Source organism: Phyllostomus discolor, chromosome 5 (assembly GCF_004126475.2).
Source record: "Phyllostomus discolor isolate MPI-MPIP mPhyDis1 chromosome 5, mPhyDis1.pri.v3, whole genome shotgun sequence".
Lineage (NCBI taxonomy): Eukaryota > Metazoa > Chordata > Mammalia > Chiroptera > Phyllostomidae > Phyllostomus > Phyllostomus discolor.
The window spans coordinates 123,374,229-123,392,290 of record NC_040907.2 but is presented as its reverse complement, the minus strand read 5'-3'; the positions used below and the strand labels follow the sequence as shown (position 1 = coordinate 123,392,290).

At 40.2% G+C, this 18,062-nt stretch overlaps 1 protein-coding gene across 13 annotated transcripts in view; it reads right to left on the bottom strand.

Moving 5' to 3' along the window:
- The window catches only part of USP54 (ubiquitin specific peptidase 54), a 151,590-nt gene that overhangs the window by 12,858 nt on the left and 120,670 nt on the right, over positions 1–18,062 (bottom strand). For 9 of the 13 annotated variants that reach the window (XR_004903387.1, XM_036026794.1, XM_036026785.1 and 6 more), the window contains 8 exons: positions 17,456–17,587; positions 16,903–17,283; positions 16,439–16,670; positions 15,404–15,537; positions 9,164–9,331; positions 6,566–6,685; positions 5,445–5,640; positions 2,270–3,666 (listed from right to left, as the gene is read on the bottom strand). Coding sequence is in view for 12 of the 13 variants with exons in the window: in XM_036026794.1 (XP_035882687.1) it covers positions 2,270–3,666; positions 5,445–5,640; positions 6,566–6,685; positions 9,164–9,331; positions 15,404–15,537; positions 16,439–16,670; positions 16,903–17,283; positions 17,456–17,587 (2,760 nt within the window). In the remaining variant the exon portion in view is untranslated. Of the gene's footprint in view, positions 1–2,269; positions 3,667–5,444; positions 5,641–6,565; positions 6,686–9,163; positions 9,332–15,403; positions 15,538–16,438; positions 16,671–16,902; positions 17,284–17,455; positions 17,588–18,062 lie in introns of those variants that run through there. The other 4 variants (XM_036026791.1, XM_036026793.1, XM_036026795.1 and 1 more) reach the window with 3 other exon arrangements.

Here is an 18,062-nt window from a genome sequence, read left to right as displayed (position 1 = left end):
TAAATAAGATCTTAAAAAAAAACCCCTAAAACCAACAAAGCATAATTAAAAAAAAAGAACAGAAATGCTTTAAAAAAAAGATGAACTAATAGAAACAGAGAATAGAATGGTAGTTGTCAGGGGCTGGGGGAACTGAAGAGATGTTAGTCAAAGGGTATGAACTTCCAGCTATAAGTTCTGGGGATCATGACTACAGCCAACAACACTGTATTACATATGTGAAAGATGCTAAGAGGGTAGCTTTTAAATGTTCTTACCACAAAAATATTTTAATATGTGTGGTGATGGTTGTGTTAACTAATGTTGCTGTGGTAATCTTTTAGCAGTGAACATGTGTATCAAACCATCACATTGTATACCTTAAATGTACACAATGTTATCTGTCATTTTATGTATCAATAAAGAACTGAAAAAAAAGTACCAGTAATTTGGTGCTTAATAAATGCTTTACAATAAGATAAATGATTCCCCCAAAGTCCAGTTGGTTTGACAAGTATTTTGATAACTGATTCATTAGATGGATTTTTTAAATTAGTTTTTGTTCACTGTCAAGGAAAAAAATTAATGGTTGGTAGGTACACTTTCATAATGATTTTAGGAATATAATCTTCCTGAAGGCTAATTTGCCAGTAAATATCAAGACTTTTTTTTAAAGTTTATAACTTTCAACTAATTATTACTTTTCTAAAAATTTATTCTAAGGAGCTTATCAGAAATGTGGCCAAACACTTAAGTTTAAAGATATTCATTATAGTATAATGTTATTAACAAATTGGAAATAGCTTGAATAGTTAATCATATCATAATCCTGCTTTTTGTAAAAATAAAGCAAAATATATAGTAAATATGTATAAAAAGCTAGATGTAAACTCATGAAACTTGAAAAGTGGGATTATCAATAATCTTTATTGCTTTAAATATTTCAAGACTATACACAATGAAACGTTGCTATGTTGGGTAATATAAGGAGTTTTTTTGTTTCACTTTGTTTTTGTATAATGTTTGACAGTTCATTATATTTTACTTGTAATGTATTCTATGTGTTGATTATTATTAAAACACTTCACATTTGTGTATTCTTTCTCCTTTATATTACACAGGAAGCTAACTGTGGCCAACTCCAGCTTTTCCTCATTCTTTAGAATCTTCTTCCCATACTGCCCTGCCCCCATGTACCTAAGGAGCACTTCAGAGATGCACGTTATTACAAAGTCTACACTAGGATGCACATCCTAAAAAAAATCATAATATTAAATCTCATATTTATGTGATAACTCCCAAGAGCTCCTCAGGACATAGTAGGTACTCATTAAACACCTGTTGTTTAGCTGTAATTAAATGATGGTTGGTAGCATGCGAGGAACCCATACCATTATGGAAACTAGTATTCCTGATTTGAAGATAAAGTTCTCTGAGTTCAATTTCACAGAATGATGCATATTTTAAGAGTTGGAAGATATCTTTTAAAAAATCATTGAATTAATTCTTTTTTATAGGTAAAACTGGGCCCTGGGATATTAAGTGAGTTGTCCAAATTAATACTGACAATTAATGATGAAGCCAGTATAACAGTTCAGGCTTTGAAATTCTTAAGTGCATCAATCTAAGTTATCAATATTCTTCATTTATTCAGTTTCCAGAACTAAGTCTGTGATGTGCATTTAAGGTGCAGACTTCATTCTTCACACACTACTTTTGAAAAGTCAGTGAATGGGTACCCCACAGGCATACTACCTTGAAAATTCTAAACCTGGCAGTTCCTAAAGGGATCAGAGAAGGTTTTGAGATTACTAGTTCAGTATAATCTGGAAATGCCCTTTGCAGACTTGGCTCAATGTGGACATCTTCATTGCGTCCTGGATCTGGAAGCTGGATCTGGAAACTGAATCTTGGGATGAAGCTGGATCTTCTTAACCATGGAAGGATGACTTTTCCTCCCAGCCTCACCCATGCCATGCTGAATCACTCTTAAAGACCTATGAGCCATTCCTTAGCACTGACTCATATACTGAAGAAGCCCTTGGGCATATACTCCTTGGTCTCTTTCTTTAGGAGAGAACTGGCCTATGAGTGATGATTCTGTTCTTATTCTTCACTCTAACCAGAAAAATGTCTAGTCCTTGTCCTGAAGTCTTTATAAAGAGAGTCAAAAGTTCTACTACCACCTCCTAAGCTGGGGATATATTTGGACAGAACATGACCCCATCTCTGATCTTGTCCTCAAGTTTTTGTGTGTCCTCTACTCCCCTATCCCTGGTTGCATTCTTACCTGTTTGGCTAAGTGGGTACCAGGCCACATCCCGCTGCTCCCATCCAGAACAGCCAGTTTGAGAAGCTTGAAGACTGGCCTGGTAGAGAGACTCCAATTCTGAGGTCTCCTGCTCTGTGTCCTGGTTCCAATGTGGATGCAAAAGAATGTGGTTTCTGTCTGGATAGGCTGCACAGGTATAGGAATTTGGAGGGGAGGACTTTATTTCTGGCTCAGGGACCCCACGTGCAAGCTGAGAGTCACAGAGTCTTGTGACATTCACCCAGGAATCCAAAGGCAAGGAAGTTCCCAAGTCAACATTGCTGCCCAACTCCTTAGGCCTGGCATCTCTTACTTGTGATGGCTTCTTTTGGTACATATCTGGCTCTGCCAACCTGGGCTGTCCTCCCCAAGCAGTCTCACCACTGGGCAGCCCAGAGTTCATGGTAAGAGGAGGATGATCAGAAGGCTCTTCCCGGGAAGGCAGTCTGTCCCTACTATTCACAGAGGGTTGCTGTTTTGCCCAAGGCCAATGGCCTTTCCCTTGACCCTGTGGGAAAGGAGGCTTAGAGTCAGAAGGGGAAGAGTTCTTCCTTCGACTATTTGGAAAACTTCTGTCCTGGAAACCAGTACCATCTCTTGTGGTGGCACCTTGCATCCTCTGGAACTGTTCTGCCAGAGAGCGGACAAGCCCCTTAGTGCCCGAAAACTCTGGCGTACAGGGTTCCTCACTGCCTCCATTCACTTTTGAAGTCAACAAAGCTTTGAGGCTTTTGGCTTGGAGGCATTGGTTAGTTTTCTGCACAGTATCAGGAGAGCGAAACACAGATGAAAAAGCAGCAGGCATTATGGGGTGGCAGGCTCTGTAAAGGGGAAGGTCGGGCTGAGCTGATGAACTTACAAGACTACAGGCTAGGCGGTGTGCATCATCTTTCTCATTGGTGGCTATTCCAGTTGGGTGTGACCAAGCTATCACCTGGGATGAGTCAACAGGATCCCTCTTTTCTTGGAATAGCTCTTCTTGATCAATGTCTCTTCCTTCTTGAGGGGGGAACCTGTTGCAGCTGCTGTCATCAGCCCTGTAGCCTTGCAGCTTACCCTCTGGTATATCTAGTGGTTCCCAACCATGATGAGAGTTCTTCTCAGTTGTCCCTGGTGTTTTAGGTGAGCACTGCCTGTGCAACACAGAGGGGTCAATGCTATCCACCTCCACTGAAGTAAGAGGGTTCAAGGCAGACCTACTGGGGGAATTATGCTGTGGGGCAGACAGGGTAGATGACTCTGGGAAGAGTGGTGACTGTGACTCATGGCAGGAAGCAGATGAGTAGACAAAAGAACTGGCCCCAAACTCTGTATTCGTGTAGGGCTCCAGTTGTGCCTCCCGGCTTAACAATACTTGGAGCGGGATAGGCTGTTCACTGAAATAAATAGAGAGAGCCAGTCATAAACTGTCTTGATTGACAAGATCACTTACAAAAAACTTTTCACTCAGTTTCCATATCTAGCTAACCACAGAGGGAATGGTGAAAATAAATGCAAAGATGAGACAAGTACAGTCAACAGTTCAGAGGTTCACGAGAGAAGGCATATGGTCTGCTTCCACGCAAATAATTGGTAATATTAATCCTCTTTAATACATGCCCTCATCAAAGTTTCACAGAGTAATATTAAGTAAAGTCCTTGCCAGTATTCTTCACTACCTGTGAAGTCCTATTCCAATCATATTTTACTTGCAAATTAAAAAACAAAAATTGCTAGTCCCACATGCAAATGACCTCAAAAGTAAGCAAAGTCTAGAAATCACTCATACCTGGGGTCCAGAGAGGCAGAACAGCCAAAAGAACCGAAAGGCCATATTTACAGAGTACAGGATGGCTTGGGCTCATGAGATTACATAAAAATCAACTATTTCAAGTGTGTTTCCATAATCTGGATTTGATTTTATTGCTCACTGAGATGTTTCCCCAAAGTAATGCACTGTCACTGTCTTCAAATTGGGGAGTGGAAGTCAGCATTTAGTTGGTTTCTCACTAAATGCTTTGTATTTCTGACCTAAAAATTGTGTTAGAAGCACTTAAATAAATCCTTGAACACTCACATACATCAAGTGACCTAAGTTTTCTAGAAAGACTTTATCTGCCTAAATTGTTTCTATTCAAAACATATCTGATCAGATTCTCAGATCAATGTTCAACTGCAGGAGTACACAATGGGAGAAAAAGGACCCTAGCTATGAACATTAAATTTGAACAATATGCTACAAACTTCTGTGGATACAGTCATTCAGTCACCCTTACAACATTATGAAGAATATGATATTATACTTATATGGGAAACCTAATGGAGTCAAATAGACCTACCTGGATTTGAATTCCATACTTCTAAGACTTGTTAGCTGAGTAACACTCAGTACCTTACGTAACTTACCCTCTAAGCCTGATTTCTTTATTTACATATATCACTAAATAGTTCTTATCCTAAGGTTATTATGAGAATGAAAATAAAACATAAAGTGTTTAAACTTAGTGCCTGAGTATAGGCAGATGTTTAAAAAATGTTAGCTGCTTTTATAATATTTATATTCTGAAAACAACTCAGGTTTATTAACAGCCAAAATTTACTTTTACTAAAATCTATTTGTTTTAAGTAACACCCAAATTCAAGGGTTAAATGTGAGAATGACACCAATGGCCACAGGAACTTTTTTCCTAGTCCTGACCGCAGGGATCAAAACAAAGGGAATCTTCGTGTTTCTTCCCTATGGTTTCATCAAAGCAAGGAAGGCTTCTTTTTCTGCTTCTGTGAAGGACGAGAAGCCACTTAAAACCTCAAAACAAATCACATGGCTTCTACTGCAACCTGAAATGCAGCTTGATTGCCATGTCTAAGAACTTGATGTGTAGAGATTTAATAATCCTATTATTACACCAGTCCAGAGAAAAATTCCCCCATAGGAAATATGAACAAGTGGTCTATTTATTATGCTATACTTTTTCTTTACCTTTCTAGGAACTATTAAGAAAAGGACCAGCAGCGGGATGAGCTTTCACTGCATATATGACCTGAGAGAATACATTTTTTCAGAGGAGTCTTCTCTTCCCTCTAGTCGCCAAGACAATGAGAGCTCTGGCCACGGAGCACCCACGGCCACTTCCTCCCCTGGCACACATCGACTACTGTGGTTCCCAGGCACTACCTTGTTGGCTGAGGAAGGGCCCCTGCCTGTGAGGGGAGGCAGGCTGAGGGTTGCGACGTTTGCTGCGATGATTGCTGCTGCTGCATGCGATCCTGCAGGCTCCGTGCTTTTCGAATACTGATTTGCAACTTCTTATCGACTAGGGCTCTGCTGTGCGTGCTAGAGCTGGCACCATGCAGGGCAAGTCTTAGTTTAGCTAAAATGCAAAAGAAAATATAGCAGAAACAGAACATAAAATACAAACAAAAATAAAAAGAATAAAATTGAACAAAAAATGAGCAAAGATATGCAGTAAAACTCAAAATATGCAGCAGGAATGTAAGGCGTGAACCATGCATGTGCTATCCAGGGCACAGAGCTGGCTCTGGCTATAAGTAACATTCACAGAAGCCATGGAGGCCAAACAGGTTAATTCAAATTTAAAAAACAAACAAACAAAAGCTAAACTAAAATGAGTTTAAAAGATAAACTGGTGCTTCCATCTTAGAGGTTGCCACTCATCTTTTGCAACTGACCTGTCTGACTCTGGTCTCCAAACTCGGCTCCCAACTCCCCTTTCCTGACAGCCAACAGCAGAAATAAGATCCAAACCTGCATCTGTCTTTATAGAACACAACTTCTTGTGGGTCACATTTAAGAACCAGATACAAATTCTAAGCCTTAGTCCCTTGCTATAACCTAATGGTGCAGCATATCAGGCAGGGGAGGAATATGAAGAATTAAATAAGCAGTGCAAAGTCACAGGCTTGGGAAGTCACAGCCAATTTATTACTCTCTTTCTTCCAAAAGCTGCACCTCACTGGGCAGTGACTAGAGAAAGAGCAAACTAACCTCACAGATGAGGTCTAATTTATCTTGGGATAAGAAGGTAGGCATGGCTGGGTAGTCATTCATCTGTGGACTCCTGGTTATTCCAGTAAATATCTATAGGCCACAGTGACAGCACCTGGCACACTTACAAATCTGAAGGGCAAAGACAGCTAGCTAAAGGGCCTCTCGGTTTGGGAGAGTAAATGAGGAGACATAAAAGCTGCTTTTGTTCCATCTGAGTGCCGACACTAATAATACCTGTTATGAAGGTAATCAAAAGTGCCATAGGCATACTGGTTAGAGTTACTTACAGATAGCTTCGTTACAGAGAGCCAAAGCTGTGGCACAGTCTCCCCTCTGTTCCAGGTGCAGCGACTCTTCAAATACTGAATCTGCCTCTTGCAGGGACCTCTCAAAGCCGTCACTCCTCCCTGAAAGGGCCAGCACTTTTCATTTTCATTACAATTGGTTCCAACTTTTCCTATGTACTGTTGTTTCCTTTCAGTGCACACAGATCCTTGCTGCTGAGCCTTTGTTCTACCCTTATTCCAACTGTCCATTGCTATTAAGAATTCTCTGAAACAAGTAGGACATCCATTTTTGCCTTAACTAACACCTTGCCCAAGGCATAAAAGAGGGTATGTTTTTGTCCACCACATACTCCAACTCCAAGACCTCAAGGAAAGAACAAAGTACTGTCTATAGCAGAAGGGTGAATTCTTATACTTTTACGGAACTGCCCTTCCACAGTGCAACAAGATACATCTTGCCAACCAGTATCAGAATGCCCGAGATCTCCACTGAGACCTCAACTGCTAGGTTAAGGCAAAAGTGGCTTCACTACTCTGTGGAAAGCCATCTGGTAACACTTCATTCCTATATCAATTCACAGTCCTCTCTACACCACCCTCAACTGAAAAATTAGTACAGCTCTTGGGCATAGGTGGTTAACAGTTCCTAACCTCAATACATCTGTTGAACTGCCTTTGTTGTTGGTTTGCAAGCACATACTTTTCATCAGCACTGCTAAGTATTTACTTTTATCATGCCCTTGCTCACCAAACTTACTTCACAAAAGTTACCTTCCCAAACAGAGAGCATGAGGTATTCCTTCCTCCCCTGAAAGTGAAAGTGTGCCAAAGCAGGTGCAGGAGAGTCCAAGTACAGAGCCAGATGAAAAAGCAAGAAAGTACTATAAGGGCAATTTTTGTGAAAGAATCCTGAAGCTTATGTACCTTTACTCACTCATAACCATAAATTGGTAGTAGCTATAAGTTCACTTACAATTAGGATTAATAGTGAGTTTTCCCAAGCTCAAAGGAAAAAAAATTAAAATGTCAGAGTCACTTCTACCACAATGTCTCAACCCTCCACTTACCTTAAGATGGAATGGTAAGAATGGCTCTTCCACACCCCTAACATTCATTCCCTAAGTTACCACGGCTTTTGAAGAGTAATGGGAAGGTGGTGGAAGTAGTGAGTTAGTTCTGAAGAACTTGGCACTCAGGTTCTATGCCACCTCCAGAGATGTAGTTCTCCCCAAACTCCAGGCCTGAAGTGTTCTCATAATATTTGAAGTCTACTGATTATATACAACCTTTATAATAACAGGTGGTGGCTACAGCCATTAAAACAAAATTCTCTACAAAGATTAGGTAAACTGTACTTGACTCATCACTGTACTAGATTTTAATTCTTATCCTCTAGAATCTTAGCACTCCATTTCTTGCTTTCCCAGGAGAAGGAGTGCTAAGATTCTAGATCCCTCTAGAATCTTAGCACTCCCTTGCTAAACCAAAGTGTATGGAGAATTGACAATGAAGTACAGCCAGAGGGATTCCCTCTCAACTTTAATGTACTTACTACTCTAAAGGCAGAAGCGGGGGAAAAGGCAAGGGAGGGAGATGATTCCTTCAAAAGCAATATAAACCTGACATACCAATGTGATATAGCTTGAGGATAAAAGGGAAGATGACCCAAATGTAAGGACAGCTGAGGAATTAGGAATTGAAAACTGATTTGGAAACAAATACAATGCCTTGGTAAATAAAAGTCAACAATTAACTTGAATCAAAAGACTGTAGGATTAGAGGAGAAAGTGGCCCCCAAATTAGCCCAGGGAGCATCTCTGTGTATTGATAAAAAGAGGGAAGTGATCAACAGGAATCAGCCACTCAAATTAGCATTGACTCATATTCTTCACAATGGTTTAACACAATTTGGTACATCCAGTGATTCTGAATAATAAATTCATTTTATTAAAAATAAAACAGATACAGGTTTCAGTATCTATTTAAGATAGATATCTCAGCTTCTTTGAACTCCTATTTTGAAGGCTAGTCTCTTCTGGTACAAAGTATTCCTAAAGCAATTGAAAACGAATGTGACTAATGTGGGGCAGTTAGAGAAGCTTAAGTAAAGTCCATGAAAAACACATGAGATTGGAAAATGGATCCTCAGAGGATCAAAAGGCACTCAGGGTCTCTGTTCTTAGAACCTGTTCGGTAGACTGATGTCCCAAGAGCTCCAATGGGAAATCTTGAGGGCATGTTTCTCCCTAGCAAGTAGAATTCTCCTCACTGTCAGTGTGGCTTGCCCAGTGCCCTTTGCTGCTGTTTCTGACTTGTAACTAGTTTTATTTACTCTTTCTATAGATGTTCCTGGAACACCTATTTTTCATAACAACACACTATCTCTAATCTATAGGCTTTAAATAGATGGGCTCAAAATTAGTGCCTGTCTCTAATCAATAGGCCTGTTACCTTCTACTTCACTGAAATGGCTGAATTATGATAGAATATAATTTTGCTAAAGCAAAGACGAGGAATTTATGAGCTTAGTGTATTTGTATTTTTTTTCTTTCCTCTTTCACGGTCCCCATCACCGACATTCACATTGACAACAATTACCCTGATTCTGCAGTTCATCCAAGTCCATAAAGCGGCTAGGATGAGGGTTAAACCCTTTAGCTGCCTCTAATTCCTTCTCCCGTTTCTTTCGAAGTTCCTGTTCCTGGGCCCTCCTGGCCACTTCTTCTTGCAATTCATCTAGTTCACTTTTGGAAGATATCTCCCCACCTAGAATACAAGTAAGGGAAAAGGGAAATTACCACATTTCTATAACCAAGACTAAGCACCTTTGGCAGTTACCACCACTGCACGGCTTTCCCTTGGAACTCTTGGCTTTGGTGCAGAGTTCATGCTTTGAATATTGCTTTTCATATCAGATTCAAGGTGAGACCTGGGCTGTGAATAATAATAATAATAATAAACTTTTACTGTTTTATAACAACAATAACAACTACCATTTGTTGAGCATTTACCATGTAACAGGCACAGTTTTAAGCACTTTTACATATAGTATTTCATTTAATTCTCACAACAACTTAATGAGGATAAATACTATTTTTGCCCACATTTTAGAAATGAAGAAACTGAGCCACAAGGAGTGTAAAATAACTTGCCAAAGGTTACAGAGATGGTAAATAGTGAACTTATATAAAGTGAGATAGGTTAAATTAACAATCCATGCTCTCTCTTAACCATTAGGGAGCATTCTCTACTACATGCTGCCACTGACTAATTGGGAAGCTTCAAGCAAGTCAATTTCTCACCGTTAATTTCTACCGTCTCTTCCATGTTTGTAAAATATCCATAGTAGTAAAAATTTAATTAGTGTTTAGAGATCTAAAAGGATGTCCATGTTATATTAAGTGAAAACTCAAGTAACAGAATAATAGGTATAGTATGACTTCATTTTAAAGATATAACAGTTGTCCCTCACTATATCACGGTTCTCTTATTGCAGCTTCACAGTATCATGGGTTTTTAAAAAAATATATATTTAATTCGGTATCGTGGAGTTTTCACTATATCATGGGATTTTGCAGTATATAGGTATTTATATAATATTTATGACTTTAATTATTTTTGCCAAAAAATTTAAAACAATATAAAAATATAAAATGTTAATTCAAACATATTAAAAGAATTCAAATCAAAATAAAATACAATATGTATTTCATCAGGGGATGAGTACCTTACTGTACACAATGGAAATGCAGTACGCCACTACTGCTTGTGCAAGTTTGCCAACATGAGATTGTACACGGCACACTATTGGCTGATGGAATGGAAGGAGACCAACCACAGCACTCTGTTCTGTATCCTGGGTGCTGATTGGCTCAGTGATCATAGCATCGGTCGGTTTGCTCTCCGGCACTGTGCCCACACGTTCAGCATCTCTCCGTGTCCACTTCACATCAACATCTGATCCCTGCACATAGTGTTGCTCTGCGGTGCTGTGTTTTTGTGAAATTTTCATAAAAGTTTTAATTTATTTCAAGTCCTATGATGCCACCCAAATGTTCTGTGCCTTCTAAGGCTTCTGGCAGTGAAACCAAGTGCCACAGGAATATGCTTACCATCAAAGAAAAAGTGGAACTTCTCAACATGTTAAAGGAAGGCAAAAGCTACGCGGTTGTAGGCCGCCATTATGGGATCAACGAATCTACTGTTCCATACATACAGAGAGATGAGAAGAATAGTAGGTCTACGGCAACAATGACTTTTAACAAGACTGCAAAGAGGGTGGTCAATTCTTGCAATAAGGCCATTGTGAGGATGGAGTATGCATTGGCCCTGTGGATAAATGACTGCAGGAAGAAGAATATCTCACTGGATACCAATACCATCTGGACAAAGGCCAAGAAACTTTATGACAGTTTTACAGAAAGCACCGATGTTCACAACAGTGACGAGGATGAAGACAAGGACAATGATGCAGAAGCAAGACCATGGGGTGCTCCACCCACCAGACCAACCCCATTCAGTGCCAGCAAGGGCTGGTTTGACAAATTTCTGAGACATTTAGGACTCAAGAGCATTTCTCTGCATGGAGAAGCTGCCTCTACAGATAAAAAGCAGCGCCAGCAACTCCTCATAACTATGTTCATCACTTGGCCAAAGAGATCGGTTACACCTACGCCTTTAGTGGAAACAGAAGTTAAGGCCCAGGGTGAAGATACTGCACCACCTGATGAAGCACCTGATGAAGTGGTGCCTTCAGAAGAGCTGTAATGCTCTTCTTGGCTATGCAGTACATTCATCTCATCATCATCACCTTCATCACCATCAGTACTGCACAGCTACAGCTACACCATTCATGATCTTCATCATTCAAGTTGTAGTATACTACACTAGTGAGTACCCATATAGAATTTTATATGTTGTTAAAATTACGTAGGTTTAAGAGCGTAGCGAGTGTTTAAGAGCATGTAAAGTGTTTATAAGAGTGTGTGATAAGGTTAATAAGAGAGTGGGAAAAGTTTATAGGAGTGTGGGAAGGGCTTATAAAGCTTTAAAATATATATAAATAATAGAAAAATATAATGCTGCTACTCCTTGGACTTTCACCTATGGTGGAGGTCTCTGAAATGTAACTCCTGCAACAGCTGAGACATCATTCACTGTATACCATAACCATAACACTGGTACCTTCAATTTAAAGAGGCAACAGGCAGGTTACTGTATGATTGGATTTATTTTACTCATGTAATTTTTTAAGTGTATTTTATTGATTATGCTATTACAATTACCCCATTTTTTTCCTCCCTTTTATTCCCCCCTAGTCTGCATCCCCCCTGCCATCAGCAATCCCCCACCTTAGTTAATGCCCATGGGTCATACATATAAGTTCTTTGGCTTCACCATTTCCTATACTATTTATTCTTAACCTCCCCTTGTCTATTTTATACCTACCATTTATGCTTCTTATTCCCTATGCCTTTCCCCCCGTTCTCCCCTTCTCTCCCCACTGATAACCCTCCATGTGATCTCCATTTCTGTGATTCTGTTCCTGTTCTAGTTGTTTGCTTAGTTTGTTTTTGTTTCTATTTTTAGGTTCAGTTGTTGATAGCTGTGAGTTTGTTGTCATTTTACTGTTCATATTTTTTGCCATCTTCTTTTTCTTAGACAAGTCTCTTTAACTTTTCATATAATAGCAGCTTGGTGATGATGAACTCCTTTAACTTGACCTCATCCGGGAAGCACTTTATCTGCCCTTCCATTTGAAATGAAAGCTTTGCTGGATAGTGTAATCTTGGATGTAGGTCCTTGCTTTTCATGACTTTCAATACTTCTTTGCAGCCCCTTCTTGCCTGCAAGGTTTCTTTTGAGAAATCAGCTGACAGTCTGATGGGAACTCCTCTGTAGGTAACTGTCTCCTTTCCTTTTGCTGCTTTTAAGATTCTCTGCTTATCTTTAATCTTGGGTAATGTAATTATAATGTGCCTTGGTATGTGCTTGCTTGGGTCCAACTTCTTTGGGGGTCTCTGGGCTTCCTGGACTTCCTGGAAGTTTATTTCCTTTGCCAGATTAGGAATGTCCCCCTTCATTATTTTTTCAAATAAGTTTTCAATTTCTTGCTCTTCCTCTTCTCCTTCTGGAACTCCTATGACTCAAATGTTGGAATATTTAAAGTTGTCCCAGAGGTTCCTAAGTCACTCCTCTTTTTTTTGCTTCTTCATTCTGTTCTGGTTGAATATTTATTTCTTCCTTCTGCTCCAAATTGTTGATTTGAGTCCCAGTTTCCTTCCCATCACTCTTAGTTCCCTGTACATTTTCTTTTATTTTACTTTGCTTAGCCTTTACTTCTTTCTCTATTTTGCAACCATACACAACCATTTCTATGAGCATTCTGATTACCAGTGTTTTGAACTCTGCATCTCATAGGTTGGCTATCTCTCCATTGATTAGTTCTATTTTTGGAGCTTTGATCTGTTCTTTGATTTGGGCCACATTTTTTTTTCTCTGCATGCCTGGTACATAGTAAGAAGCAGAACCTTAGGTATTCGCCCGGGCGGGGCAACCCACTGTCACTATGTTGTGACGCTGTATGTGGGTAGGGGTCAGAGAGGGAACAATGCCGATTGCTGGGCTCTTGGCTGGCTTTCAATCACTTTCCCCACTACCCACAAGCAAATTGGGCCCTTCTGGTGCAGACTCCTGGGTGGGTGGGAGGGTGGGTTCGTGTACATTCTATGACCCTGTGGGTCTCTCCAATGAAGTCTCCTGTGAGGCTGGGAGTTTTTCCTGCTGCCACAACCCCCACAAGTTTTTACAGTCAGAGGTTTTGAGGCTTTATTTCCCTGCGTTGGAACCCTGGGCTGCGTGGTCTGTCCCATTCTCCAGTTGTTCCTCCTGGTATATCCACAAATGTGGGACCATTGCCTTGCCTCGAGTCCTCTCCACCTTGGCTGCCTGTCTCCGCCTCTCCTACCAGTCTAGATGAATGTTTCTTCTTTAACTCCTTGGTTGTCAAACTTCCATACGGTTTGATTTTCTGGCAGTCCTGGTTATTTGTGGTTTTTAAATTTGTTGTCATTCTTCTTTTGGTTGTGTGAGGAGGCACAGTATATCTACCTACACTTCCATCTTGGTCGGAAGTCCTTACTTATGTAACTTTTTAAAAGCGTGATCAAAGTTACCAGATAAAAATATTTGTTCTATGCCAGGCTATTATGATTGGATGAAGTTGTAAGGCATAAGTAAGGTTCATGATAGAAAGAGGATGGTGAAGTAGTATGGTGTGTGAGAAATTTGTTCCAAGTCCTTGCTAAATCTCTTTTACCAGTTGAGGAATCATATTGGTGAATTCTATCCAGCCAATCCAGAATTAAAACCGTTAAAGAAATCATAGGATTTAAGTCCTTAGTATGCTGAAACAGCATTGGCTATTTGAAGAAAAGAAAAGGGGCAATAGCCTCATGCTGATCACAAGTTTCTCAAAACTATGTTAGTCAACACACAATAAATTAAAATGTATGAATTTTAATAAATCAAACATATGACTTCATTAGGAGGCATAAATTTCTTCTATGGGTTTCTAATTATAACCTACTCCAGCCCAGGATTTCAGAGATACTTACTTTCAGAGATACTCACTTTCAGAGATACTCTATAGGCATTATTTTGCTCTGCCAGATGTCAGCAACCTATAGCACCCATACATAAAACAGTTCATGCCTTTTTATTACAGCTGCATACCTCCCTTCTAGCTATCTCTAAGTGGCTATCAAGAGAATTGGTGGTCAGACTAGTAATGTGCCTGGTCTCATCTCTACAGGCTGACACATGGTATTCTGTCCTCTTCTCTCTAGTAAGTTGGTAAGATCTACATCCACAAGCTCATTAAATCAGACCATAGTTAGGTTTCTGCCCACACATCCTACTCCTAATTGATCTAACAGACCACAAAAAAGGGAATGAAACACATCTTTCAGACAAAACTGACCGCTAAGTTAGTAGTTCCCAGAACTCCTCAGCAGACTAAATAATACTGTCTACTCAACCATCTTCCCTTAGGTATTCCAAAGTCTCCATATTGGGGACACTGTCTAGTTGTCACATCAATTTTCAGCTCTAAGGATTTATTTTGACCCATTTAGACTGGGTCTCTGCTTAAGCAGAATATGCACTAGAAGTATATATTGTGTTGTGAGAGAAATGTAAAATGGAGCTAAAACCTATGACTACCTCAAATCTCAAAACTCCAGTATTCCTTTCTCTTATAGAAAGTATATTTTAACTATTTTCAGTCACTTATGTGAAGGAGTCAAATTATCACTTGAGAGCTTGTTTTGAAAAGGAGTATGAGGATACAAGGCATACTCAAGAAAGGCAGAACAAAAACCAGGTACTGGACAGGCTGTAGAGGCATGGATAGGGGTAGGTTTGACCTGTTTACTTCCCAGTTTTGCCCACAGTATGCATGTCCCCCTGTGTTATCTAGATTCATGGGATTAAACAATAAGAAATGCATTCCCAAGCGGCTGCCTCTATACCAAGGAAAGCCCTAGGACTGATCCTTCTAAGGAATGCAGATGCTACTGACACTGTTCATCAAATGTCTGTTCCTCCTGCTCACACAAAGGGGCTCTCCAAGGTAGAAAGAAATAATTAGTTAAGCTGTGGTGAATAAAAAATAGATAACCCAAAGATGGAGCAGCTCAAAAGCCTCCACATCTACAATCTGATAGAATACTCAAAGTACAACTGTCCTGTAATTTCAGATGTTCTCAGGTAAGGCTGTTTCCTAAACAAAATTGGCAGACAAATCAAGTCCTCCAAATCTATTATTCTTTTGCTTACCTGACAGGAGCTGATTCTTTGTCCAACCACTCCTGGAGGCTGTGGAGTCCGCCTCCAGGATGCTACTGCTGTGAGACTTTGGGATGTGACGCCAGGAAGGTGCTAACACAGCTGATCTCTTAGCACTTGGATCCCTTCAAAAGAGAAACCAGAATCTAGTGAAAGCAGCAGAAGGTGATAACTAGCAGCATTCCTAGGACAAATTCCCTCAAAACACCAACAAAGCATTGAATTAGTACAATGAAAGTATCTGCTAAACTACTTTAGACAAACTGAAATACCCACTCATTACCCCATCTCACCTCAATCCACTTTGTACATCTAGTGCAGTGTCTGGCACAAAATTTATTTAATGAATATGGATTGCCTTCCTCTTTCTTATACCTTTCTAGCATCTTCTAATGTATAAAACTAAACAGGGTCGAGTGGCCAGGGAAGAGCAATGTTAAAGTATGAGGATGTGGTTATCACCCTGTAGAAGAGGCAATCACTCTTTCCATAGTTGTACTGTCAGGAAACTTGCCTCTGTGGCAACTTAGTAAAAACAATACATGAAGATCTGAAATTTATAAAGCAAACTTGGCCCTATGAACAGGATGCAATGAGGACTATTAAACTGTCATTGTTATCTTATGACATTATGAATATCATTGGCTTCATAAAACACAGGGTGCCCAGTGACCTGAAAAAAACCCCAAAACTATCCTAAAAATGAAAGGCAAGAATAAATAACAATTGGACTTTGTCTCTGATCTTAGGACTACATAAGTTTTGATTCATTAATTTATTCTTTTATTAAAAGTTCTTTATTAAATAATTATTTCATATATAATACTTTAAAAGTTGCCTCTCCTTTCTCAAATGCCTTTGCTGTTTCTCCCAGCAGAGGGAGCTGTTGCCATAGAAAGTTGCTAGAGCAAACCGCCCCCATAAGACGGTACTAAAGTGCGCCTCTCCACTGTCTGAGTTGATAAGCCTCTTGGTGGCTCAGGCTGCTGCTAGGGACAATGCCGCTATTCAAAGTCCAAACAATACCTGCAGACACTCGAGCTGTCAGGCAGGGCTGCATCCAGGCTGACAGGACTGCTGCTGTTCCTTTCACTGCTCTCATAGCCAGATTCCATTCGCTGGATGAGGCGAGGGTGCTGCTCTAAAACGTGAGAGCCTGGCCGTGCTGGGACCCAAGGCTTGTATTGAGGGGTTGGCCCACCAGTTTTAAAGTCATAAGCAGGTGGCTTGCTTAGTTCATCTGGTGTAAGTTCTTTAGCTATTCCAGTCAAAGGACAAATATGAAAAGGGAAGTAGGTTTAGCATCTGCCTCAAATCAAGACATAACTAATACCTCCCTCCAGCTATTCCTTTACTGAACTTTTATCCCCAAAAGATCCAACACTGGGGTAAAAATGAACCTTGTCGAATCTACAAAAAAACCCCAGGTTTTTAAAATACATAAATCATCTTTATTCTGAAGCCCGATGCTTCCCTAATTATGTTCTCACCTGAGTCCTCAGAAAATGGGCTTAGCTGCGTATAGCCGCAGTGCTTCCTTTTGTCCTTACTAAAGATACTGTCAATATTCAGAGATTCCCGTTTGGGTCTCCATGTTGGACGATACTTGTTCGAAGAACTGGATTTTGACTCACTGCTAGTGCTCTCTATTTCCCAATCACGAGGCTGTAAAGGCAGGTTTCTAGGAGGTCTCTTGTCCACCTGGTCTCCTCCTTTCCCCACAAAAGGAGATCCTAGGTTGGCCTGAGAAGCCAGGGATGGTCTGCTGTGGATCATATTACTAACTGTCTCTTTAAAATCTCTTAGTCTGTTGGTGCCGCTGGATGGTTTAGAGGTGTTCCTAGGAGCCTGCTTCTCTTTCAGTGTTTCTCCTAAAAACCAAAGAATGAAACAAATATAAATGTTTAAAGTGCTTGTGGATACCCAGGTCCCAAAGCTGAGAAAGCAAGGAAAGCTCTCTGAGCAGAAAATAGAAGCCACAGTCTGAAGTGTGACAAGTCTGATAAAGTGAATTAGAAAGAGAAGTAATGCAGAGTGGCTTGCCTTCACTGTGGTACCCTGAGGCCTGTGGCTCATCGCCTTTCCTCCTAACCCGGCCAGAGCTCCTCTTGCGCTCTATCAGAGACCCTTTCTTGGATGTCAGTTTCTGATTACATTCACTATCAGTCAGGTGTCCTAAAAGAACAAGGAAATGGGGGTAAGCTGGTATCTGAGACTGACCTCCATCCTCTTGAGAAGCTACTCTCCCTTTGGGATTCATGGCAGTGGCAGACATTTAGTGCGCCCATGGATCAAGAGCTGCAGGGATTACAGCTACCAGATTTAAATGTGGCAGGAATCTCTTAATAGATAAATACAAAGAAGCTCAAGTAGTTAATGGGAGCTCCCAAATTTACAGTGTTTCCTGAGCAATTACCAGTCTCAATCCCTACCCCTAATTTTTTCCAGTAATCTTAAGGACACATTACTTGATACTTTTTAAAAGGTAAAAGTTTTAAAGACTGTATAAAAATGTCATGTACCAATGTGTTTTCACTCTTATAAATAGAAGACAAAGCTTTCCTTTTGTTTAGTTAGCAACACATACCAAGTAAAGCCTAATTTTTATTACATCTGGTATTATCTCTGGTGTCCCAGTCCCTGCTCACAA